The sequence below is a fragment of the Zootoca vivipara genome, chromosome 7 (assembly GCF_963506605.1).
Source record: "Zootoca vivipara chromosome 7, rZooViv1.1, whole genome shotgun sequence".
Classification (NCBI taxonomy): Eukaryota; Metazoa; Chordata; class Lepidosauria; order Squamata; family Lacertidae; genus Zootoca; species Zootoca vivipara.
In genome coordinates this window covers 64,257,418-64,278,166 of record NC_083282.1, presented here as the reverse complement: position 1 = coordinate 64,278,166, position 20,749 = coordinate 64,257,418, and the positions used below count along the sequence as shown (strand labels likewise).

At 46.1% G+C, this 20,749-nt stretch overlaps 1 protein-coding gene across 8 annotated transcripts in view; it reads left to right on the top strand.

Annotated features, from left to right (window-relative positions):
• Positions 1–20,749, top strand: part of NAV1 (neuron navigator 1) — a 284,649-nt gene that overhangs the window by 169,843 nt on the left and 94,057 nt on the right. For all 8 annotated transcript variants that reach the window (XM_060277180.1, XM_060277181.1, XM_060277185.1 and 5 more), the window contains one exon: positions 5,252–5,617. In XM_060277180.1, coding sequence (XP_060133163.1) covers positions 5,252–5,617 — 366 coding nt within the window. The remainder of the gene's footprint in view (positions 1–5,251; positions 5,618–20,749) is intronic.

Genomic DNA, 20,749 nt, shown 5'->3' with positions numbered 1-20,749 from the left:
GGGGGGAATGGGAGCTCAGAATGCACAGGGAACATAGGAACACAACCCACATCAGGGGAGGTGTCTGTGCGTAGATATGACCACATGTTTCTGTAAAAGAAGGTTAAGGAGTGCATTTGAGCCCATGCCCACCAGGCATAATTTACCTGCACTTTATCCAAGGTGCTCAGAGCATACAGCAACTCTGAGAGTTAGGTTAGGCTGATCGCAATGAGTGTTACGAGGATTTGAACCTTGGTTTTGTGGTCTTAAATTCTAGCCACTATACCCAATGACCAGAAGACTAGTTCTGAACATCCAGTGATCACCCATTGCCCCAGGTTCCATGTATACCTTTTATGCCTCCCCCAGTTGATTTCCTTAAGGTATAATAATGTACTGGGCTCTGCCCATCTGTCTCTGCTTAAGTGGAATCTTTGCCAACTCTCCAGCCAATTGGTTGCTGTGAGACCACAATCAGTCCTGCCTGTTTCTTCCTTGTTGTTTTTCGTTTTAATTAATAGATGTCGTCGAGCCTGAAACCAACATGCTGCACCCACAAGCAAGCCCCACTGTGTCTCTCTTATACCATATCAGGAGCAACTGGTGGGCCATCACTTGGTGACTTAACCTCAGTGACCTTGTGACATGAGCAAGCACAGACTGTCAGGAGGAGTGGTCCTATACCACTTTAGCCTATTTTGACATTGTTACATGAATATAATGAACACATGCAGGAGAGGCAGGTTCCATTCATTGACGCATGGTCATTAGAATGCCTGAACAGAACCCCATGCGTATCGCTCTGTTAATGGGGTCTCTTTTCAGGAATTGTAATGAATTCCTGTAGGTTGGGTGGAACCTGCTGTTTGATGCCACCTTCTCCCCCCCCCCAAGTTTTTTGCTCTATGTTTGCTATAGTGACTGAAAAGGGCCCATGCATCTTCTCTTAGTCTGACTGTTTTGTGGCTTGCTGTTTAATGCAGCCACGTTGTTTTTTTCTAGCATAATGAACTGTTAGAACTTGAGTATTATTGTATTGGTTACTGGAATGGTTTGTTTTGTTACTTAGTTTTGGTTCTTTGCTCATTTTTGAAATGAACTTGATGGATTATGGAATAATGTACATACACACACACACCCCCATGGTGTGAATCAATGTTGAATGTGGTACCTGCAGAAAAATAATAATTTAAATTTGTAAATTTGTATACTGCCCTTCCCTATAATTTCGTCTTTGTTCTCACTGAGGTGGTAAACCTGTAGGAAGCTGTAATTTTTTTTTTAAAAAAAGAACTGAGGACTACTTCAGCTAAATCTCAGATAAACTCAGGTTTAATCACTTCTTGTTCGGTATTTCTCTTGGCAGATATCTCTGCCTAAAAACTGGTTGTTAGTGTAAACCAGTCCTAAACTAAGAATACAATATAGCATTATTTGTAGGTCGGAATCATTGAGGAAGCAAATTAAACAAAGCAAAACAAGACGAACAGTGTGTGTGTGTGTGTGTGTGTGTGTGTGTGTGTACACAATGCATAAAATAGCATATTGCATTGAGCCAAGATCTGCCACACCCATGCTTTCACCAAAAGATTAAACCATAAAATAGAAGAATATAGCCTGTTATTAGAACTAAATCATAGGGTGCCAAAAGCGAGCAAAGATCACAGGGACTTATAGAGCAAGTATTATATATGGCAAGATAACACACAGATGATTCAATCTTTGACCTGCCCTCCACCTCTAGTATTGACATGCTTGCAGGGTTAGATCCCGTCCACTCAAAGCCTGGGCTAGAGCAAGGCATTCAGCAAAACTAGATGATAGAGTTCTTCCTGGATTGTACCAGTTCATACTGCAGATTGTGGTAGGGGTCATGTTTTAGATACTTCCTTCTGTAAATAACTCACTACATGTTGAAAACTAGCATTTCCTGCCAACATTTCTACCTGAGAACCCAGAGAGCCTCTGCCAGTCACATGCCCTCCAGACATTGCTGATTGGGACTGTTGGGACTTGGAGTTTAACAACATCTGGTGGGCACCTTGTTGGCTAACCCTGAAAGAGATAATTTGAAACTTTCTTTGATCCTAATTTGACTCATAGTGTAAATAGGTTGATATTTTGTTTTCTTAGGGTATTGATAGCTGCTTTTTTGTTATTATCGTTTTAAGTCATAGTAAGAACTGCCAGTGAACACAATTTTATTTTGGAAGTAGCAAATGATGGTGAATTTGGTAGCTTCTTTGGTTAGGCTTCTAAAACAATGGCACCTTGTTGTATATCAAATCCCTGTTACTAGAATTAACTTCCTCTTTCAGAGCCTTGTTCTTCAAAGCAGCTGCTATTTGAGGATCTGCAATCAGCACCAGTGCAACAGGAGCCAAATTTAACCCACTTCTTATTAACGCTGCAGGTCCCATACACTCCTCTTTATGCCACACTGCTAAAATTAGCCGCTCCAAGTTGCAGTGGTGGGATTCTGTTACTGAGAGTTGGAGTTCGCTGCCTGATCATCAGGTTTGGAGTTCTTGAAAAGCAGTTTCATGTTAATGTAAATCTTCAGGCTGGGAGGAGTGTTGCATACTGTGTGCTGTGTGCAGCTCTGCCAGCAGGGGGCACTCGGTGATGATGGAAGTTCTTCAGATCAACCAGCCACAGTAATGTAATACAGTACTTTTATTTTGGACCAAATAAAATGTGGCAAAGTAGCTAGCAAGCTTTTGAGTTCTCCGGAACCCTTCTACAGGCTGGATGTTAAGTAAAAGAGAAGGAAAGGAATCGGGGAGAAGAGAAGCTGGGCATGACAAGGAAGCCAAAAGGCTTGCAGTTTGCAACAGTCTCAAGATGAGTGCATGGAAGCACCTGGGATGAATAGAGATATCGGATTCTTATCTCATTATGCATGATCAAGCTTTCTTTAGCACCTCAGCCCAGGACTAATTGCAGCCATCAGCAGCCATTAACACCCATCTACAGGTTTACCACTCCCATCAGCCCATCTCCCATTCCCACCCACCCCCACCACCCTCTGTATATATATATAGGGTCTGACACTTCTGTTTCTAGTGTATCTGAAGAAGTGTGCATGCACACGAAAGCTCATACCAAAATATAAACTTAGTTGGTCTTTAAGGTGCTACTGAAGGAATTTTTTTAAGATGAGTGCAGAAAGCATTTCGCAGGCTTAATTAGTTTGGAGTGTGCAGTATTTATTAATAAATTATCATAGGTATGAAACAGGTTTTTGGCTGCACCAAGGGCTATCTGGGCTAAGAAACTGCAATGGCTGGCTGCCCCCACCCCCTTTTAAGGCAGCAGCTACTCAGATCGGCCTCCAGGACTAAGCAAATAACATGTGTCCCTTTGGAGGAAGAGAATACAAGTCAGAAGAAATGTAGCACATTTTATTTTAATAAAGCTGGAGGTTAATTTTAGGTGATTCACTAGATAAAGAGGCAGTAGAGGTCAAATAGGATTGGATTGCCTTGTGGTTGGAGGGGGTGTATGCTCCAAACGTGGAGCCCACCTTTGTGTGGTAGGAAGTCAGCTTCATCCAGTTTTAGAATCTCTTTCATGGGCACCTAAGTTTGATATTCTGCAAAACACTCTACCATTTCCCCGTGTTCCAGATCAAAGTGTAGGGGCATTTCCCTTTGGGGATGGCCTGGAAGGTGTTCTGAGCATAATATTGGCAGGTTTTCCCACCAAATTAAGAAGGTAATAATTTTTTTTCTTTTAAAAACACACATCCCCCATTTAATTTCAGCTTAATACAACGTTTGTGCATCAGTGTAATTATTGAAACCATGTCTGCAGGGCTTTGTAGGCTGAGCTCCATCTCTCCCGGAGCTGTGAATCCATTCCAGAGATGGTTTTAATCATCGCTTTGTATTTGATGTCCAGTAACTGCTTTTATTGAATCTAAATGAAAGGCATGCCTGGAGCTGGGGCATCAGCAAGGGCCATTAACTCTCATGCTTGCCTTTATTTGTAATGGAAACACCCTTCACTGCTGTGTTGAAAAAAAACACCTTCATGTTCCTTACGCACTGGTTTCCAGGTCTGCCTTTCAGATCACAGTGGGTAGGGTGGCGTGAGGGAGGGAGGGAAACTTGAATTCTGAACTGGCTGTTTAGTTCTTTTGGGGAAGGACCATAACTCAGTGGCAGATTATCTGCTTTGCATGCAGAAGGAATTAGGTTCAATCCCTGGCATCTCCAGATGGGAATGTCTCAAGTGTGAAAACCTGGAAAGCAGCTGCATGTTAGTACAGTATACCGGTAGTATAGAAGCTGGATGGACCAGTGGTCTGACTTGATACAAATCACCTACCTGTGTTTTCATGTTCTGTAATGCAAAGCGTAGAAGTGCTGTTATCCAACTGGATCAGGTGAACATGTACCCCAAAAACTGTATTTTAACCTTTGCTTGATAGTCACACAAGTGTGCATTGAAAGACAATAGTGTGACACTCAGTTCACACACAATGGATTTGAATCAAAAAGTTATTGGCTAGTAGGGAAACTTGAGTGGAGAACTGGCACCATTCAGGTGGCACTTATCCAGGAGCTCACCTGGCCAATTTTCACACCGCACTTCCATTGCAATCCTACAATGGTGAGAGAAGCTATGCTTATCTGGAATTCTTCCTTCCTATGCAGCTAACTCAAAGTACTTGAGCTCGGTCCTGTGCTGTAGCTGGCAACCTGTTAGAGAATGAGGGCAAGTAAGACCAATAATGCGGAGCGAGGGACTCACCTGCTGCTGAGGGCCTGAAGGGCCTTGCCTGCCTCCTTCCATCTGGGCACAGAGGGCTCCGTTTTTGTTTTTTAAATTGCTTCTATTTTTGATCTATGTCATTTTAAATTGTAATTGATATTAATGCTGTATTCTTAGTTTTAGATTTTATGATTCATGTGGAAGTTGTTTTCCAATTTGGTTGTGTACTTTTTGATGTGTTTTATTTATTGCTTATGGCTTTGGTTACATTGGTAATTATGTAAATCTTGTCATGTTGTAAGCCGCCTTGAGCATTGTTTTAACTATGGAAAGGCGGCATACAAATAAAATGATGATGGTGATGATGATGGTTGCCTGCACTTTCTCAGCATCCACATTCAGCCTAGTGCAGTGCTCAGTCTGTGCTGACTTAAAATTTTGAGTGCATCTTAGTTACAGGTGTTCTGATTTCCAGGAGTGCCCTGGCAGAATCTGCCCACCTCCTTCCACTTCTAGCCCTCAGACATTTCTCTCTGCTCTATTCCTGCAGCTCGCTGGAGATGACGTGTTATGACAGCGATGAAGCCAACCCCCGCAGCGTGTCCAGCCTGTCCAACCGCTCCTCTCCCCTCTCCTGGCGCTATGGTCAGTCCAGCCCCCGCCTGCAGGCTGGAGATGCCCCTTCAGTGGGTGGGGGGTGCCGCCCGGAAGGCACTCCCAGCTGGTACATGCACGGGGAGCGAGCTCATTATTCCCACACCATGCCCATGCGCAGCCCCAGCAAGCTCAGCCACATTTCCCGCCTGGAACTTGTAGAGTCGCTAGATGCTGATGATGTCGATCTCAAATCCGGGTACATGAGTGACAGTGACTTAATGGGCAAGACCATGACTGAGGATGATGATATCACCACAGGGTGAGTACCGCTGCAAGGCATCAAACATGCGAGTTGATTGCTTAACATCAGAGGTAGACTGTAGGAGGTTCCACGACCAGCCCCAACCGAAACATCTGTATCAAGCTAAGAATTTGCTTGTTTGCCCAGCTGATCTTACCTTAAGCATTCCTCTGCCTTAGCAAAACCACTTCTGTGATTCTCCCCCTCCCCCTCCAGCTTCCTGAATATTCATAATGGTTGCCATTATGATAAATAGTCATAACTTAACAAACCACTTGTGGCAGATAGCAAGTTTAAAAACTGACAAGACAGTGCATCTATCCAACTAAGTCACTGGAGAGAAGAATGTATTATTTGTTGGCTGGAGGCATGACATACAGCGCTTCTGCAAAGCAAATACCCGCTCCTTGCTTTTGTGGCAAAACCTGCTTCTACAAAACAAATATTTGTTACTGCCTTGAGGCCAGCTAATTCTGTTTTATAGAGGGATGAAATGGGATGGGTATCTGGCTTAAACTAGATGCTTACATTTAATATAAGCAGGCTCTGGCCAGAATTTTCAATCTTTGCTTGCTGTGAAGGAATTCTGTAGTGGGGGAAAGAGAGAGACAGAGAACAAGTTGGTTGGCTGGTAGGGCTAATGACAGAGGATGTGCTCAGCTCAAGGATGAATAGATTGCTAGTTAATGGGGAGGAATGAATAGCTGGAAGTTCTGTTTGTAGTGACATCCAAGGTAGATTACAGAAATTATCTGTTCTGTCCTGGATTTGTTACCTCTCGTTTCAGCTAAACTGTTTCACTTGCAAGTCAGTAACAGATGTCTGGTATACACAATAGCTCTGGATATACCTCTTTAAAGCATATTTTGCAGACAGGGAATCAGATAAGGAAAGAACATAGAATTTGACTAATAACTACCTCTTGATGGGAAAGGTATTGCTCAATATGATGATCTTGCTTGTTGTGTTTGTGCCAATTCATCCAGCTGCGCGGAGTCCATTGAAATGATAGAATGTTTCCAGTCACCATCATCCTATTCCGACCCTAAACACTTTACTTGAAATGAGATTGACTTCTGTACAGTGTTTTAAGACTTGATTGCCTATTAGCTAGCTCTGTTGCTGCACACAGAGCTGCCCTTGATAAGCAGTGCAGAATGAATTGGTTGGCTTTCTTGGGAATATTTCTTGGGAATATTGTTCCAAATCCAAAGCATAGAACTGATCAAGCAGCAGCAACTTCTTCTTTTTAACTGAAAGCCAGGTATTTTCTGCTGACATGAAACTGGCCAGTGCAACATGAACATGTAGGGTTGCTAAATCATAAGTTGGTGGCCTTGCCTTTTCCTTCAAAATTCTGAGATAGAAGAAGAACAGGCACTGCAACTCCAGCCCAGTGTTTTATCAGTTCTCTCCTGCTGCACCGCCGACTTACCTATTCCTACTTCTTAAGAGTATTATGGAAGAGAATGTACAAAGGAGCAGGGTGAAAGAATGAGAAGGGAGGTGATGCGGTTGCATCCTCCCATGCTTTCTCATGACTTTTGAAGGTAGGATCTCCAGGCAAGGGCGTACCCACCATGCGGCAAGTTAGGGCAGCTGCCCTACTCTAGAAGCAGGGCTGGTGGGCAGAGGCGGAGCACAGCCCGGCGGAGCGCGAGTTCGCACCCTCCCTCCAGCTCCCCGGCGCGCCCTCAGGCAAGGCCAAGCGCGGCGGGGAACCAGGGAGCGCGGCGCGGTGGGCGGGAACGCCGAACTCGCGCTCAGCTGGGCTGGGCTCCGCCTCCGCCCACCAGCCCTGCTGCTAGGGAGGGGCACAGCCCGGCGGAGCGCGAGTTCGCCGTTCCCGCCCGCCGCGCTGCGCCCTCCCTCCAGCTCCCCGTCGCGCCCTCTGGCAAGGCCAAGCGCGGCGGGGAACCAGAGAGCGCGGCGCGGCGGGCAGGAACGCTGAACTCGCGCTCTGCTGGGCTGGGCTCCGCCTCCGCCCACCAGCCCTGCTGCTAGGGAGGGGCACAGCCCGGCGGAGCGCGAGTTCGCCGTTCCCGCCCACTTTGTGGCCCCTCCCCTTCCGTGCCTTGGCCCCTCCCCTTGCCCCCCCCTAGTTTTGATCCTGGGTACGCCCATGTCTCCAGGTTGTGATCTGGCAGCTGCATCCACATGGAGCTTGCTATAAGGAAGTACTGTACAGTGGTACCTCTACTTACGAATAACTCTACTTACGAATGGAGCTCCGTCCGCCATCTTGGATGCGGTTTAGATAGGATTTTTTCTACTTACGAATTTTTAGATAGGGTTGCTTCTACCTACGAATTTTTTCTCCCAATGCATTCCTATGGGATTCGACTTACATTTTTTTCGACTTACGAATGTGCATTCGGAACACATTAAATTCGTAAGTAGAGGTACCACTGTATATGCACACGCCGATTGTAACTTTCCCCATGTTAATAGGACACAGGCTACATCTGAAAAGCAGCACCAGCAACAACCACAACCCAGAACGTTATAGAAATCCTTTGCCAGCAATGCAAACCTAAGCTCTTTAATAATGTTTTTCTACACCATGGCTTATCAGTATGGTGCTCTTACTGTTTTTTCATGGAGAGAAACTCAAAGATCTGAGCCTGTCATTTATTTATCTCTCATATTTCTTGGTGAGTTGGGCCTGGCATCCCACCAAGGACACTTTAATTTACATATCCTTTTAAGCAGTCTGTAACCTGGGTAAAACTGGCCCATACTAGGGTCTGAGATAAGGAAACACAAAGGAGGGATGTGTGCATTTTCACCCAGTATAATGACAGAAACTGAGTTGGCTTGTTGGATAGTTCAGAAACAATAATAACACCATGGCTACCTGACCAATTCAGAATGGATCTGGAAAATTAACTTCTTTTAGAAAAACTATTGTTACATGCTTAAGTGGTTATTTCTAAAACATGCCCAAGGTCACCAGAGACCTCCTGGGTGTTTGACATGTTGGTTGCAGCTTGGGAGCACTGATAAGTGAAGTTATGCCAAGTCTGGATGTGTACAATACCACAAAGGGGTCATTGCATCCCTTGTTTTCTGTGAATCTGTAAATGTGACATTGTTTGCCACATTGTTGTATTCTTCTTAGTTTGAATATTATACCCTGAATTGTTAGGTTGTTGGGTGTTTTGCCTTGTTTTCTTTTGGCTTCTCACCCCCTGCTGCTTGAGAGAGATGGAAATTCACAGAGTGAGATATTATGTCATGCGTTTTCCATTTATCACTGGAAGGATTTAAAAAGTCCCAGAGCTCCATCAAGGGGAAGGGGTGTAGACCTGGGCCTAAAAATACCCGCTTGTCATGGAAAGCTATGCTACAGAGTCCTTGTTAATTCCACAGCTCTGGTCTGCAGATGTGTAATCGTGACAAGCCCCAAGTCCATCTGTGAGGCCTCTTAACATTGCTATTACTGGAGTATTAAAATAATGGAGCTTACTGCTAACAGGATGGATCTGAGTGGATCAAAATACTGTGGGGCTGGGGTAGCAGAATCCATATGAGTAAATAAAAAGACTGTTTCTTATCAGGTAAAAAGTAGCCTCAGTTTAGGATTGCCATTTTTTTTTGCCCTAATTTTGTTCCCCCAACAACAACCAGATATATGCAAGTTTAAGCAAGTGAAGTTTTCCCCATCCATGCTAGGAAAAAACTTGTGCATGTTAGGTGTTGAAGACATATCCTTTACACCAGGCACCCCCAAACTGCGGCCCTCCAGATGTTTTGGCCAACAACTCCCATGATCCCTAGCTAACAGGACCAGCGGTCAGGGATGATGGGAACTGTAGTCCAAAACATCTGGAGGGCCAAAGTTTGGGGATGCCTGCTTTACACCTTGGTCTGATTCTCACATCACTTTAACTCTTAGTTAAACTCTGGTTTAAATGCAGCACATGCATGTGAGCACTTAGTTCCTTCTCTGCTCCTGTTGTTGCCTATTGCATGCTGGGAAATAAGCCATGGTCTGGTGTAGCATGCATCTGGTGTAGCATGCATCTGGCTCATGATTTGTTTTTCTTCAAACAAACCATGAACAATAAGTAACCAAGATTTTTTAATGGCTTACTGCTTGTGGTATGTTGGGGGGGGTGACCATGAGCCTGGGTTTCATGTAATACTAAGCTCTAGAGAAGGCATCCCCAAACTTCAGCCCTTCAGATGTTTTGGACTACAATTGTCACCATCCCTGACCACTGGTCCTGTTAGCTAGGGATCATGGGAGTTGTAGGCCAAAACATTTGGAGGGCCGCAGTTTGGGGATGCCTGCTCTAGAGTCTAGACCATGGCTTAGCTTCCAGGAGGGCACCTGAGATTTCAGCAGCCTGCACCAGAACTCTGTGCACTCAGATTTAAACCTTAGTTTCATTTAATTTTGGCTTCAACTGAAGTACTGTTGGTGGGGCTGGTTTATTATTATTATTATTATTATTATTATTATTATTATTATTATTATTATTATTTTATACCCCGCCCATCTGGCTGGGTTTTCCCCACCACTCTGGGTGGCTTCCAACAAAGATTAAAATACATTAAAATATCACAGATTAAAAACTTCCCTAAAGGGCTGCCTTTAGGTGTTTTCTAAATGTCAGGTAGTTGTTTATCTCCTTGACCTCTGATGGGAGGGTGTTCCACAGGGTGGGTGCCACTACAGAGAAGGCCCTCTGCCTGGTTCCCTGTAGCTTTGCTTGTCGCAGTGAGGGAACCGCCAGAATGCCTTCGGCGCTGGATCTCAGTGTACGGGCTAAACGATGGGGGTGGAGACGCTCCTTCAGGTATACAGGACCGAGGCCATTTAGGGCTTTAAAGGTCAGCACCAACACTTTGAATTGTGCTTGGAAACATACTGGGAGCCAATGTAGGTCTCTTAGGACCGGTGTTATGTGGTCTCGGTGACCACTCCCAGTCACCAGTCTAGCTGCTGCATTCTAGATTAATTGCCATTTCCGGGTCACCTTCAAAGGTAGCCCCATGTAGAGTGCATTGCAGTAGTCCAAGCGGGAGATAACTAGAGCATGCACCACTCTGGCGAGACAGTCTGCAGGCAGGTAGGGTCTCAGCCTGTGTACCAGATGGAGCTGATAAACAGCCGCCCTGGACACAGAGTTAACCTGTGGCTCCATGGACAGCTGTGAGTCCAAAATGACTCCCAGGCTGCGCACGTGGTCCTTCAGGGGCACAGTGACCCCATTCAGGACCAGGGAGTCCCCCACATCCACCCGCCCCCTGTTTCCCCAAAAACAGTACTTCTGTCTTGTCAGGATTCAACCTCAATGTGTTAGCCGCCATTCATCCTCCAACCGCCTCCAGGCACTCACACAGGACCTTCACCGCCTTCACTGGTTCTGATTTAAAAGAGAGAGAGAGTTGGGTGTCATCCGCATACTGATGAACCCCCAGCCCCAACCCCCTGATGATCTCTCCCAGTGGCTTCATATAGATGTTAAAAAGCATGGGGGAGAGGACGGAACCCTGAGGCACCCCACAAGTGAGAGCCCAGGGGTCTGAACACTCATCTCCCACCACCACTTTCTGAACACGGCCCAGGAGGAAGGAGCGGAACCGCTGTATGACAGTCCCCCCCCAGCTCCCAACCCCTCTAGACGGTCCAGAAGGATGTTATGGTCGATGGTGTCAAAAGCCGCTGAGAGATCCAGCAGGATTAGGAGATCCAGCTCTCACCTTTGTCCCTAGCCTGCCGGAGATCATCAACCAGCGCGACCAAGGCAGTTTCAGTCCCATGATGAGGCCTGAATCCCGACTGGAAGGGATCCAAATGGTCCGCATCCTCCAGGCGTGCTTGGAGTTGTTCAGCAACCACTCGCTCAATCACCCTGCCCAAGAATGATTTGAGACTGGGCTAAATGGGTTAAAATGCTGGACCCATTTCTTTTCCAAAGGATTCCTGATAGAAAATGAGGGCACTAGTAATCCTGATTAACCAGGCCCTATAATATCAGGGTATGAGCTTACATCAGGCTTGGTGGTTTGCTCACACAGGTATACTGTTTGACTTCTCAGCATTTGATGACAGGTGGATGAATACGTGAACAGGCTGTGTTGAAAAAGCATTGTGTCCAAGGGAAATACTGTGTGATAGATATGTGGTGATACAGGCAAGTCACTGCTTGACACTGAAATGATCCAGTGATAAACGTAGATGGGTGGGCCAGTGTTAGAACTGTGCAAATGTTAGAACCGGTGTCGGTGCCAGGCTACGTTATGCGCAGGTGGAGGCATTTAGATTTCAGGCTTCCATGAATGTGTTTTCCCCTCCTCCTCGAAATCAACCTTACACAAACTGTTCTGGCATGATTTCCCTCTGCTTCTCCCTATATTCTGTCCCGAAAAAAATCTATTCCCCCCCTCTCTTTCCTTCCTCCTCCTTGTCTTTCACCTCCCAAGCTTGGCCAAGTGCCAGAATCCTAGCATATTGGAGGTTTCCTGTTTCAGTGCAAGAGAAAATAAATAACTCCTGGTGTTTGATTTTGTCCCAATATAAAGGAGAGGGTGTTTGGCTTGTTGCACGACAGCTTGAAGCAAGCGAAACCCCAGCTGTTTGAGGGCTCTGGTGACAAAACCGCAAATCTTAGCAGGTGACGTGGGAGCCGGCCTAGCGCGGCAGTGTCAGTCTTTGCTGTGTGTTCTCTCTCCTTTTCTCTCCCCCTCTCCCAAGTGGCCAGATAAAGAAGCCCTGCTATTATAATGCACAGCCCATGCTCTGTGTGGGTGGGAGTGCCGCAGGGAGGCAACCACTGGGAGTTTTATATGACACAGCCTGCCAAATCAACACTTCAAAACTATAAGGGCTACCTTTTTTAAAAAAAAATCATTATATTTCTTTATCAACATGTATAATACTTTTACGAGAGAGTGATCAATATAAACCAAGGACACTGCTGGTATGGTCTGTGACTTTGCTGTGTTCCGAATTAAGGGACACTCCCTTCAAATAAAGGACATTGGTAACCCCAATTGTGGGCCTTTCCTTCTCAGAGAGATGCTAGGGAATAGCACTGGCATAATGGCTCTGCTGCTGTCTTGCCTGTGGGTCTGTCACAGCCTGATTGCTTAATCGCTTGCAAGGGAGCTGTCTCATTGCCCTGTGGGAAAGTACAGGCGAGAAAGCTCTCCACTGCCGCCCCATCCCCTGCCTGCTCATTTTCTGATAATGAACATGAGCTGTGATTGTGGGGTGGGAAGCAGTCCTACAGGCCCGTTTCCAAGTCGCAGGAGAGCCCAGAAGGAGCTGTTCGGCAGTGGAACAGAGGTGAGAGGTGGTGGACTCTCCTTCCATTGATGTTTTAAAGCAGAGATTGGATAGTCATTTGTCATGTATGACCTGGATTCCTGTATTTCAGGGAGTTGGGCTAGATAGCCCTGGCGGGTCCCTTCCAATTCCAGGGGCGTAGCCAGGATCAAAACCAGGGGGGCAAGGGGCGGGGCCAAGGCACGGGAGGGGAGGGGCCACAACAGATGTCAAGGCGACAACAGACAATCCACCAGGGCCATCCCAAGCCCATCCAGCGCCGCGGCGCAAAGGCACCCCCGACGCCCCCTCCCCGCACGGGAGAAACGGGAGAGGGGCGCCGACGAGCGCCCCGACGGGCGCGGCATCCCCCGGTATCCAAAGTCCGAAACGGAGCCTTCACTGGCGCAGGAGCCGCCGAGTGCGCAACTCGCCCCGCAAAGCCTCCCTCGACGACCGCGGCGCCCCCGCCAGCGATGCCCTCCGCGGCCCGCAAGTGGCGATCCCGGGCGGCGACTCCAGAGCGGGGCCACAGCCCCCCCAAGCGCACACACACCCAGCGCAAACCGCGCGGCAGTCACCCCGCTGGAACGCCAGGCAGCGGAGTGGGAAGCCTCTGCCGGGAGGGCTGCGGGGAGGGCTCCGAGAGAGCGCCCCACCCGAAAGCGCCGCCCAGCACATGCTCCCTCTGCACTCCCCGCCGAAGGCGCCCCACGAGCCTCCCGCCGGGAGGAAGGAGGTGGCCGAGGCGGCGCAGCCCGCGGGGCCAGCAGCGGCCGCCCGGACGCACCCCTCCCAGCTCACAGCAGGCCCGCCTCAAGGACATCGGGCGCCGTGGCTCGAAGGTCCCTCCGGCGCCCAAACATCCTTCCGGCGCCACCCCCGCGCCACCCCCCCACAGACAGGGCTGCCCGGGCCGCGGAGGGGGTGGGCGGGGGGGCAACCCCTCCCCCACACCCCCTCGAGGAAGGGGCACGAAGAGAGGATGAGGACGCCGCAGCAGCAGCCACCTGCGGGGAAAGGAGCTGCGCCCCCAGGAGAAGGAGGGCAATTCAAGGGAGCAAAACGCAGCAGGGCGACAGCGGCTCAGCTGCGCTCCCTGGCTCCCCGCCCCGCCTGGCCCCGCCGGAGGGCGCGACGGGGAGCTGGAGGGAGGGTGCGGAACGCCGAACCCGCGCTCCGCCGGGCTGCGCTCCGCCTCCGCCCCTGTCCACCAGCGCCGCTCTCGCCCACCGGCCCCGCCTCCAGGGGGGGCAACTGCCCCCTCCTGTCCCCCCTGCCTACGCCCATGTCCAATTCTATGATTCTATGAGACTATGAATTCTAAGGTTTCCAGGTTCCGATCACCCAAATGTTCCTGTACCTGGGAGTCTTACTCTTGGTCCTCCGCAGCCATAAGCATTGGACAAGCCTATAAAATCATTGTTTCTCATTGCTTTTTAAAACATTAGTGCTGATGACCACATCCAAATGGCAGTTTCCTCTACTCTTGGCTTTATATTCCCAGTTTTCAAGTTAAGTGGGGAAGTATCATCCTTGAAAAAGCAGGCTTGTTCCTCCCCTCCACCCTTAAACACCCCAGTTTCATCAGCACCAAGGAGCTGGCTGTGCAGACTGGCTAGAATCCACAAATGTACATGCACAAAACTGGATGCACAGTCAGAATATTGCTTGTTCTTTTTATCCTGGCTATACCTACTGCTATAAAAACAACTCACTTTAAAACTGAAGCGTGGTTTTTATCCCATTTTATTTCCCAACAACCTTGGGTGGGATTCACCTAAGTAGCCATAGCAGTGGGAGCCCTGCAGAAGCCCTGCAACAAGGCTTTCTTCTCCCACTGCACCCTTTACCCCAGAAATTGGTGTGTGTGTGAGAGGGGGGAGGGGAGAGAGAGTGAAGAACCCCTCAGAACAGTGCATGGAGAATAGTTCCATCTGGCAAGCTGTAAGTCTTGTGCAGACAAACAATTGGAACAGCATGATGTTGAATTCCACCCCTTGTCTGTAGAGTTGGTTGATTGTAACTGGACCCAAATTGCCAAGTGAATTTCATTCATGTCTGAGCAGAGATTTGAATCCAAGCCTTCCTGCATGTATAATCCTCCCCTTAACACACAGGCTACTTCTTTGGATTCTGTGTATGTGTAACATGACAGGTACCGCTTTGGGGATTATTTTACCTATTTCTTCCCATGGATAGTTTACCATCAAGTATACAGTGCGAATGTTGGATGGCTTCTCACAGGGATCTCATTGTAGGATATAAAGTTAGCATTATTGACCTGATAACTCCCTTTAGCAGCTGATCTGGCTTTGAATTAGTCTGATGACATCCCCACATAGCTGTCTGACATCTCTCTAATTAACACCTTCTTAACCAGGAGGGTATTTGTTATGTCCATATATGGGGCAAAGAGCAGTTTCTTCTGGGCAAGTTTCTTGCATGGACAAGTGATTTTTTCTTTTCTGTGAACCGACCTGAGACCTCTGGGTATAGGGTGGTATAATAATAATAATAATAATAATAATAATAATAATAATAATAATAACAACAACAACAACAACAACAATAATAATGGGCAACTTTTAACATCTTTTTGAATATCATGACTTTGCATATGAAACTACATTGGAAAATGTGTGTGGGAGTCTATACTGTTTTTGGTAAACCTTTAGGAAATAAGAATATCCCATCCTGGTTCTCAACGCTGAAATGTATTGCTTTAAAGCAGGCATCCCCAAACTGCAGCCCTTCAGATGTTTTGGCCTACAACTCCCATGATCCCTAGCTAACAGGACCAGTGGTCGGGGAAGATGGGAATTGTAGTCCAAAACATCTGGAGGGCCGAAGTTTGGGGATGCCTGCTTTAAAGCAATGTTTCCTTTTTGGAGTGACATATTTCTCATTATTATTTTCTAAGAAAGGAAAAAAGATTATGGAAACATAGTGTTTTTATACCATACAATATAAATAAGCAATTTAAGAATAACACCTATCTACCTTAATAGCCTAACATTTCAAAGCTGTGCAGGTATTTTGGACAATTCTCATAAATTCTTTATGCTGGCAGGATGATTTTGTGTTCCCACGTTTTCATCATAAATCACTGCAATCACTCCGGTAAAGGTAAAGGGACCCCTGACCATTAGGTCCAGTTGTGACCGACTCGGGGGTTGCTGCACTCATCTCACGTTATTGGCTGAGGGAGCTGGCGTACAGCTTCCAGGTCATGTGGCCAGCACGACAAAGCCGCTTCTGGCGAACCAGAGCAGCACATGGAAATGCTGTTTACCTTCCCGCTGTAGCGGTACCTGCCTATCTATACTTGCACTTTGACGTGCTTTTGAGCTGCTAGGTTGGCAGGAGCTGGGACCGAGCAATGGGAGCTCACCCCATCACAGGGATTCGAACCGCCGACCTTCTGATCGGCAAGCCCTAGGCTCTGTGGTTTAACCCACAGTGCCACCCGTGTCCCTCTAATCACTCCTGTAGCAGCAAGCAAATACTGGACAATAATCCACTCAGAGGGGAAGTCCCCAATCTCTCCCAACAGCTTTCAGGGTGTGTGTATTGTTTTGTTTTTTTAAAACAATCAAGCAGTATAGAAATTTAATGAAATAATGAAATAAATAAAATCCTTAGCAGAGCCTCTGCTGCAGATGCTCATAAAGGCACATAGCAAATACTTGCTCCCCTGTCACCCCCCCTCTCTAGTTGAGCCAAGCAGAATACATCCCTTTCTGTTAAGAAACTGCAGTCTTTACTAAGCACAGTGTTCACTATCTGCCCTTAGCAACTAATGTAATGGCAGAAAAAACACAATACTACTGGAACTGAAGCCAGAAAAGGGAGCTGTTGGGATTACTAGTGAACTACTGTTCCATGTGCTGGTTGCACTGTTTTCCTGGGAAGCCAGTATGTTCTGCTGAGTAAGAAGATAAAGATGCTTTTGGCCACTTCCTTGATAGAACTCTTGTGCATAGCAGGAAGGAGGTGGCTAAACAAAGGAAGGGGCTGTGTAAAGCTTTTCCTCCTTATTTCTTATGTGTGGCAATTGCCTCCTCACCTCCACCCCATCCCTCTTGGTGCTTTTATTTATTGTGCAACTGTAATGGATTAAAATGAAAGAACGGTCCAAACCAGATATTGCAAACAGAATGAAAGGAGAAAGAATGCAGTGAACTACAAGCTGCTGAGTGTTCCTTTAATTCAAACCAACATAAAGAAATGATCTGATGCCAAGCAAGCACAAGTGTCTCATTAACGAACCCTGTAAAAATGAACTTTGCTTTGCTATTAAAATGTGTTTCTGTGTAAATATAAACTTTGGCCTGACGTGCAAATGGCTTTTGTTCTGACCCTGCTCCCCTGCAAAGGGTTACAACACACTGGTTGAATAATGGAATGGATAGGGTAGTCTAGCTCCATAATGTTTTTCTCTTGCATCAGTCCCCATTCCATCCCATTTCCACATAAATGTGCATTTAAAAACAAAAAATCATTAAACCATAATTCCCGCCTCCCCATAATTCCATGCCTCCCCAGGAAATTGCTGCCCTTCCATAACCATGCCCCTGATAGTGATGGCATGCTCTGTTTTCATGCTCTGTTTTCAATCTGTACTAAGCAGCTAATGACAGCTTTTAAAAAGAAAAATGTAAAAGGCAGCCTACTTTTTGACCAATGTTCAGATCTTAGTTGGGATGGGGGAAAGTGAATTCCAAGGAGGTACTCATCTGATCCATAAAGAAGAGGGCATAGCCTTTGCCTTGCATGGAGAAGGTCCCAGGTTCAGTCCTCAGCCCCTCTAGGTACTTATGGGGGGCACCCGTGATTGAAGCCCTGGAGAGCCACTGGTAGTCAGTACTAGATGGACCCATGGTCTTACTTGGAATAAGGTAGCCTCCTATGTTTCCATGGCCCATCACAGAGGAGTTTGTCTCAAAATACACCCCCCCCCCGAATTCTTCCAGCGTCCCAAGTTAGAACCAATGCTTTAGGGCAGCATATTGGCAGCATACAGTTGTTTAATGAGGCTTATTTGTTTTGCTCAATATCAGTTCTAATATTTCTCCCCAAATAATTCAGATGGCTGACGACAGTTGCAAACTGTTGTTTCTTAAGTTTCCCATTTTGGTCCCATCTTTTCTCCATGGAATTCAAGGCGGGCATATACATGGTCCTGACCCCAACCCTATCTGAGAGTTGGCGACTGACCAAAGGTCTGATCCAAGATTTCAATCTGGCTCTCCCTGGTCCTTTTGATGCCCCAAGTTGAATATTGACTGTACACTTCATACTTATACTGTTGTACTTGTTTTTTTTGGGGGGATGATGGTTTCTGTAGTCTCCTGTTCCCTGATTCTGGGGGTATGATCTAACTTTGAGACAGTAGTCTTTTTTTTTTTTTTTAATAAATACTTTAGTCTTAACTAATGTTCCAACGTCATATTTTGAGAACCCGTGGACATTGCCTAATTGCTGCAATGGTTGTAGATGCTGGTCCAGAAGAATCTGGTAAAGACTTTAGGACTGTTGGAAAGGTTTTTGTTTACTTTGTATGATTTTCTGTGCCATATGGACTAGAGGTCCCAGTGTGTGCACATACACATGCACACACACACTCATTCCAATAGCATTAATTGAACAACCTCATATGAGACACTGAGCTGCTTGGACAGACTGCAGTTCCTTGGCAGGTTCCAGAATGAGAGGGTAGCTACAGGAGGCAATGTGGTGAGTGGCAGATTTAATGGGCCTGCCCTGCAGTTAATAGCTGAGCCTGACACCTTTTTTTTCCAGGACAATTTACAGGCAGCAATTTCCTGTGCGTTCATAATTGAATGAGCTGCAAGGCAGAAGGGCCATTGGGGACTTTAAAAGACATTTGCACTTGCTGTAGAGCGAGCAGGTGAGTTATTTGCTAACTGCAACCTTTTTCTTGTTGCAGATCTTGAAGTAGAAAAAGCTCCTAGCAGGCATGGGTTCTCTGACACAGTGCTGTCCTGATATTTGGAGCACTAGTCACAGAGGCAGATCTTTAAAGGGATATTCCATTGTTTCTGTTCACAGGGATAAGCCCCTTGAAATATATTTTGATCTGTACACTCTGTCCCATAGCTTAGAAACTGGGACCATATCTCAAAGATTCTTACCACTGCATCTTTGGAGGAAGGCAATCTTTTGTCCAGTTGAGACTTGACGAATACTTTCAACACCATCCCTCTTCGATTTGTGTATTTGATACTAAAACTCTAGGGTGAGATTGTGCCAGCCTTGTGCAGGATCACAAGGGGAAAAGCTGGGGAAAGCTGACTGGCGAACTGCCCAGCCTGATTGCTCTATTTGCATGAGTTGCAAAAGAAGAAGAAGAAGCTGTGATTGCTTTGCAGATGCTCAGAGATGGAGGGATGAGCAAAGGCACGTTACCATGGTAGCAAAGCATAGTTGTTTCTCAGCAGACATGCTAAGGATGCTCCAGGAATCTGCAGTTGGCATTACAGTATGTGGCGAGTGGTTTATTGTGTGCTTGCTCTGTTTTAGAACTCTTGGTTTCATTGTGATCAGTTTGCCTTGCCACAGGAAATGAGCTTTGGAGAATGCAGTCAGATTTCACATCCAGCTTGCATGTGTTCAGATTTGTTCCAACAGTCTTCCCTTTCCACTGCTTTTCTTGCTCCCCCCCCCCCTCTGCTCTAAAATGGCATCAGCATGGCTTCAGGGAATAATAAGGGTTTGAACATAAATGAGAAAGGGCAGTGTGCATAAAGTGCAACCTTTGTGTAATCCAGGAGACAGAGACTTTATGCCAAAGAGATTCCTTTTCTTCTTTGGTGGCTGCATGGGTTCTTCTGGCATGTTTGCAACATGTTACTCTGGGAGTGCCGAAAATGTGTCAAGCATCAGGGTGATTTCAAAGAATTTTCCCAGGGGAAGGCCTTCCCTCTTGAAAAGAATCCAGCTGCCCTGCTATTTTGTGAAAAGCTACAGTAATGTGGGCTTGCTTAGTCACACTGTGTTCAAGGTTTAATTCTAGGATGCTGAACATACTGTACACGTGCTTTAAATGCAGTATATATTTATATCACTGAGAACATTGTGTATAATATAAAACACAAGCCTTTATCTCTCTTAGTTCATGCAGGTTGATGTTTTATTAGTAAAAAGAAAGGAAGTCATGTTGGTCCATGAGTAAAAAAATAATAAACACAGAATTCTTATTATTAATAATATTATTGTTTATTCAATCTATTATCAACCCTTCACCATAAGGACAATTCACAACAATTTAAAATACAGTATGAAAATATAGCATGGGGTACATAGGAAGCTGCCTTACAGGTGAAACTCAGAAAATTAGAATATCGTCGAAAAGTGCATTTATTTCAGTAATGCAACTTAAAAGGTGAAACCAATATATGAGAAAGATGCATGACATGCAAAGCAAGCTATGTCAAGCCTTTATTTGTTGTAAATGTAATTTTGTCATTAGGCGGGTCAGTTATAAATGGAATGTAATTAATGAAATGTAATAGCAATGTTTATTTTTGTATTATTGTAACTATTTGTTTTATTACTGTGGAATTTCCAAAAGAAAGCATTTGTAAAAATTAAAATTAAAATAAAAAATAAAAAGTTGCATTACTGAAATAAATGCACTTTTCAACAATATTCTAATTTTCTGAGTTTCACCTGTGTACCAAGTCAGACCATTGGTCCATCTAGCTCAGCATGCTGATTGGCTGCAGCTCTCCAAGGTTTCAGACTGGGGACATGCCCAGCCCTGCCTGGAGATGTCAGATATTGAACCTGCGACTCTCTGCATGCAAATCATGTGAGCTACAAACATACCTTACTTTGATTTAAGC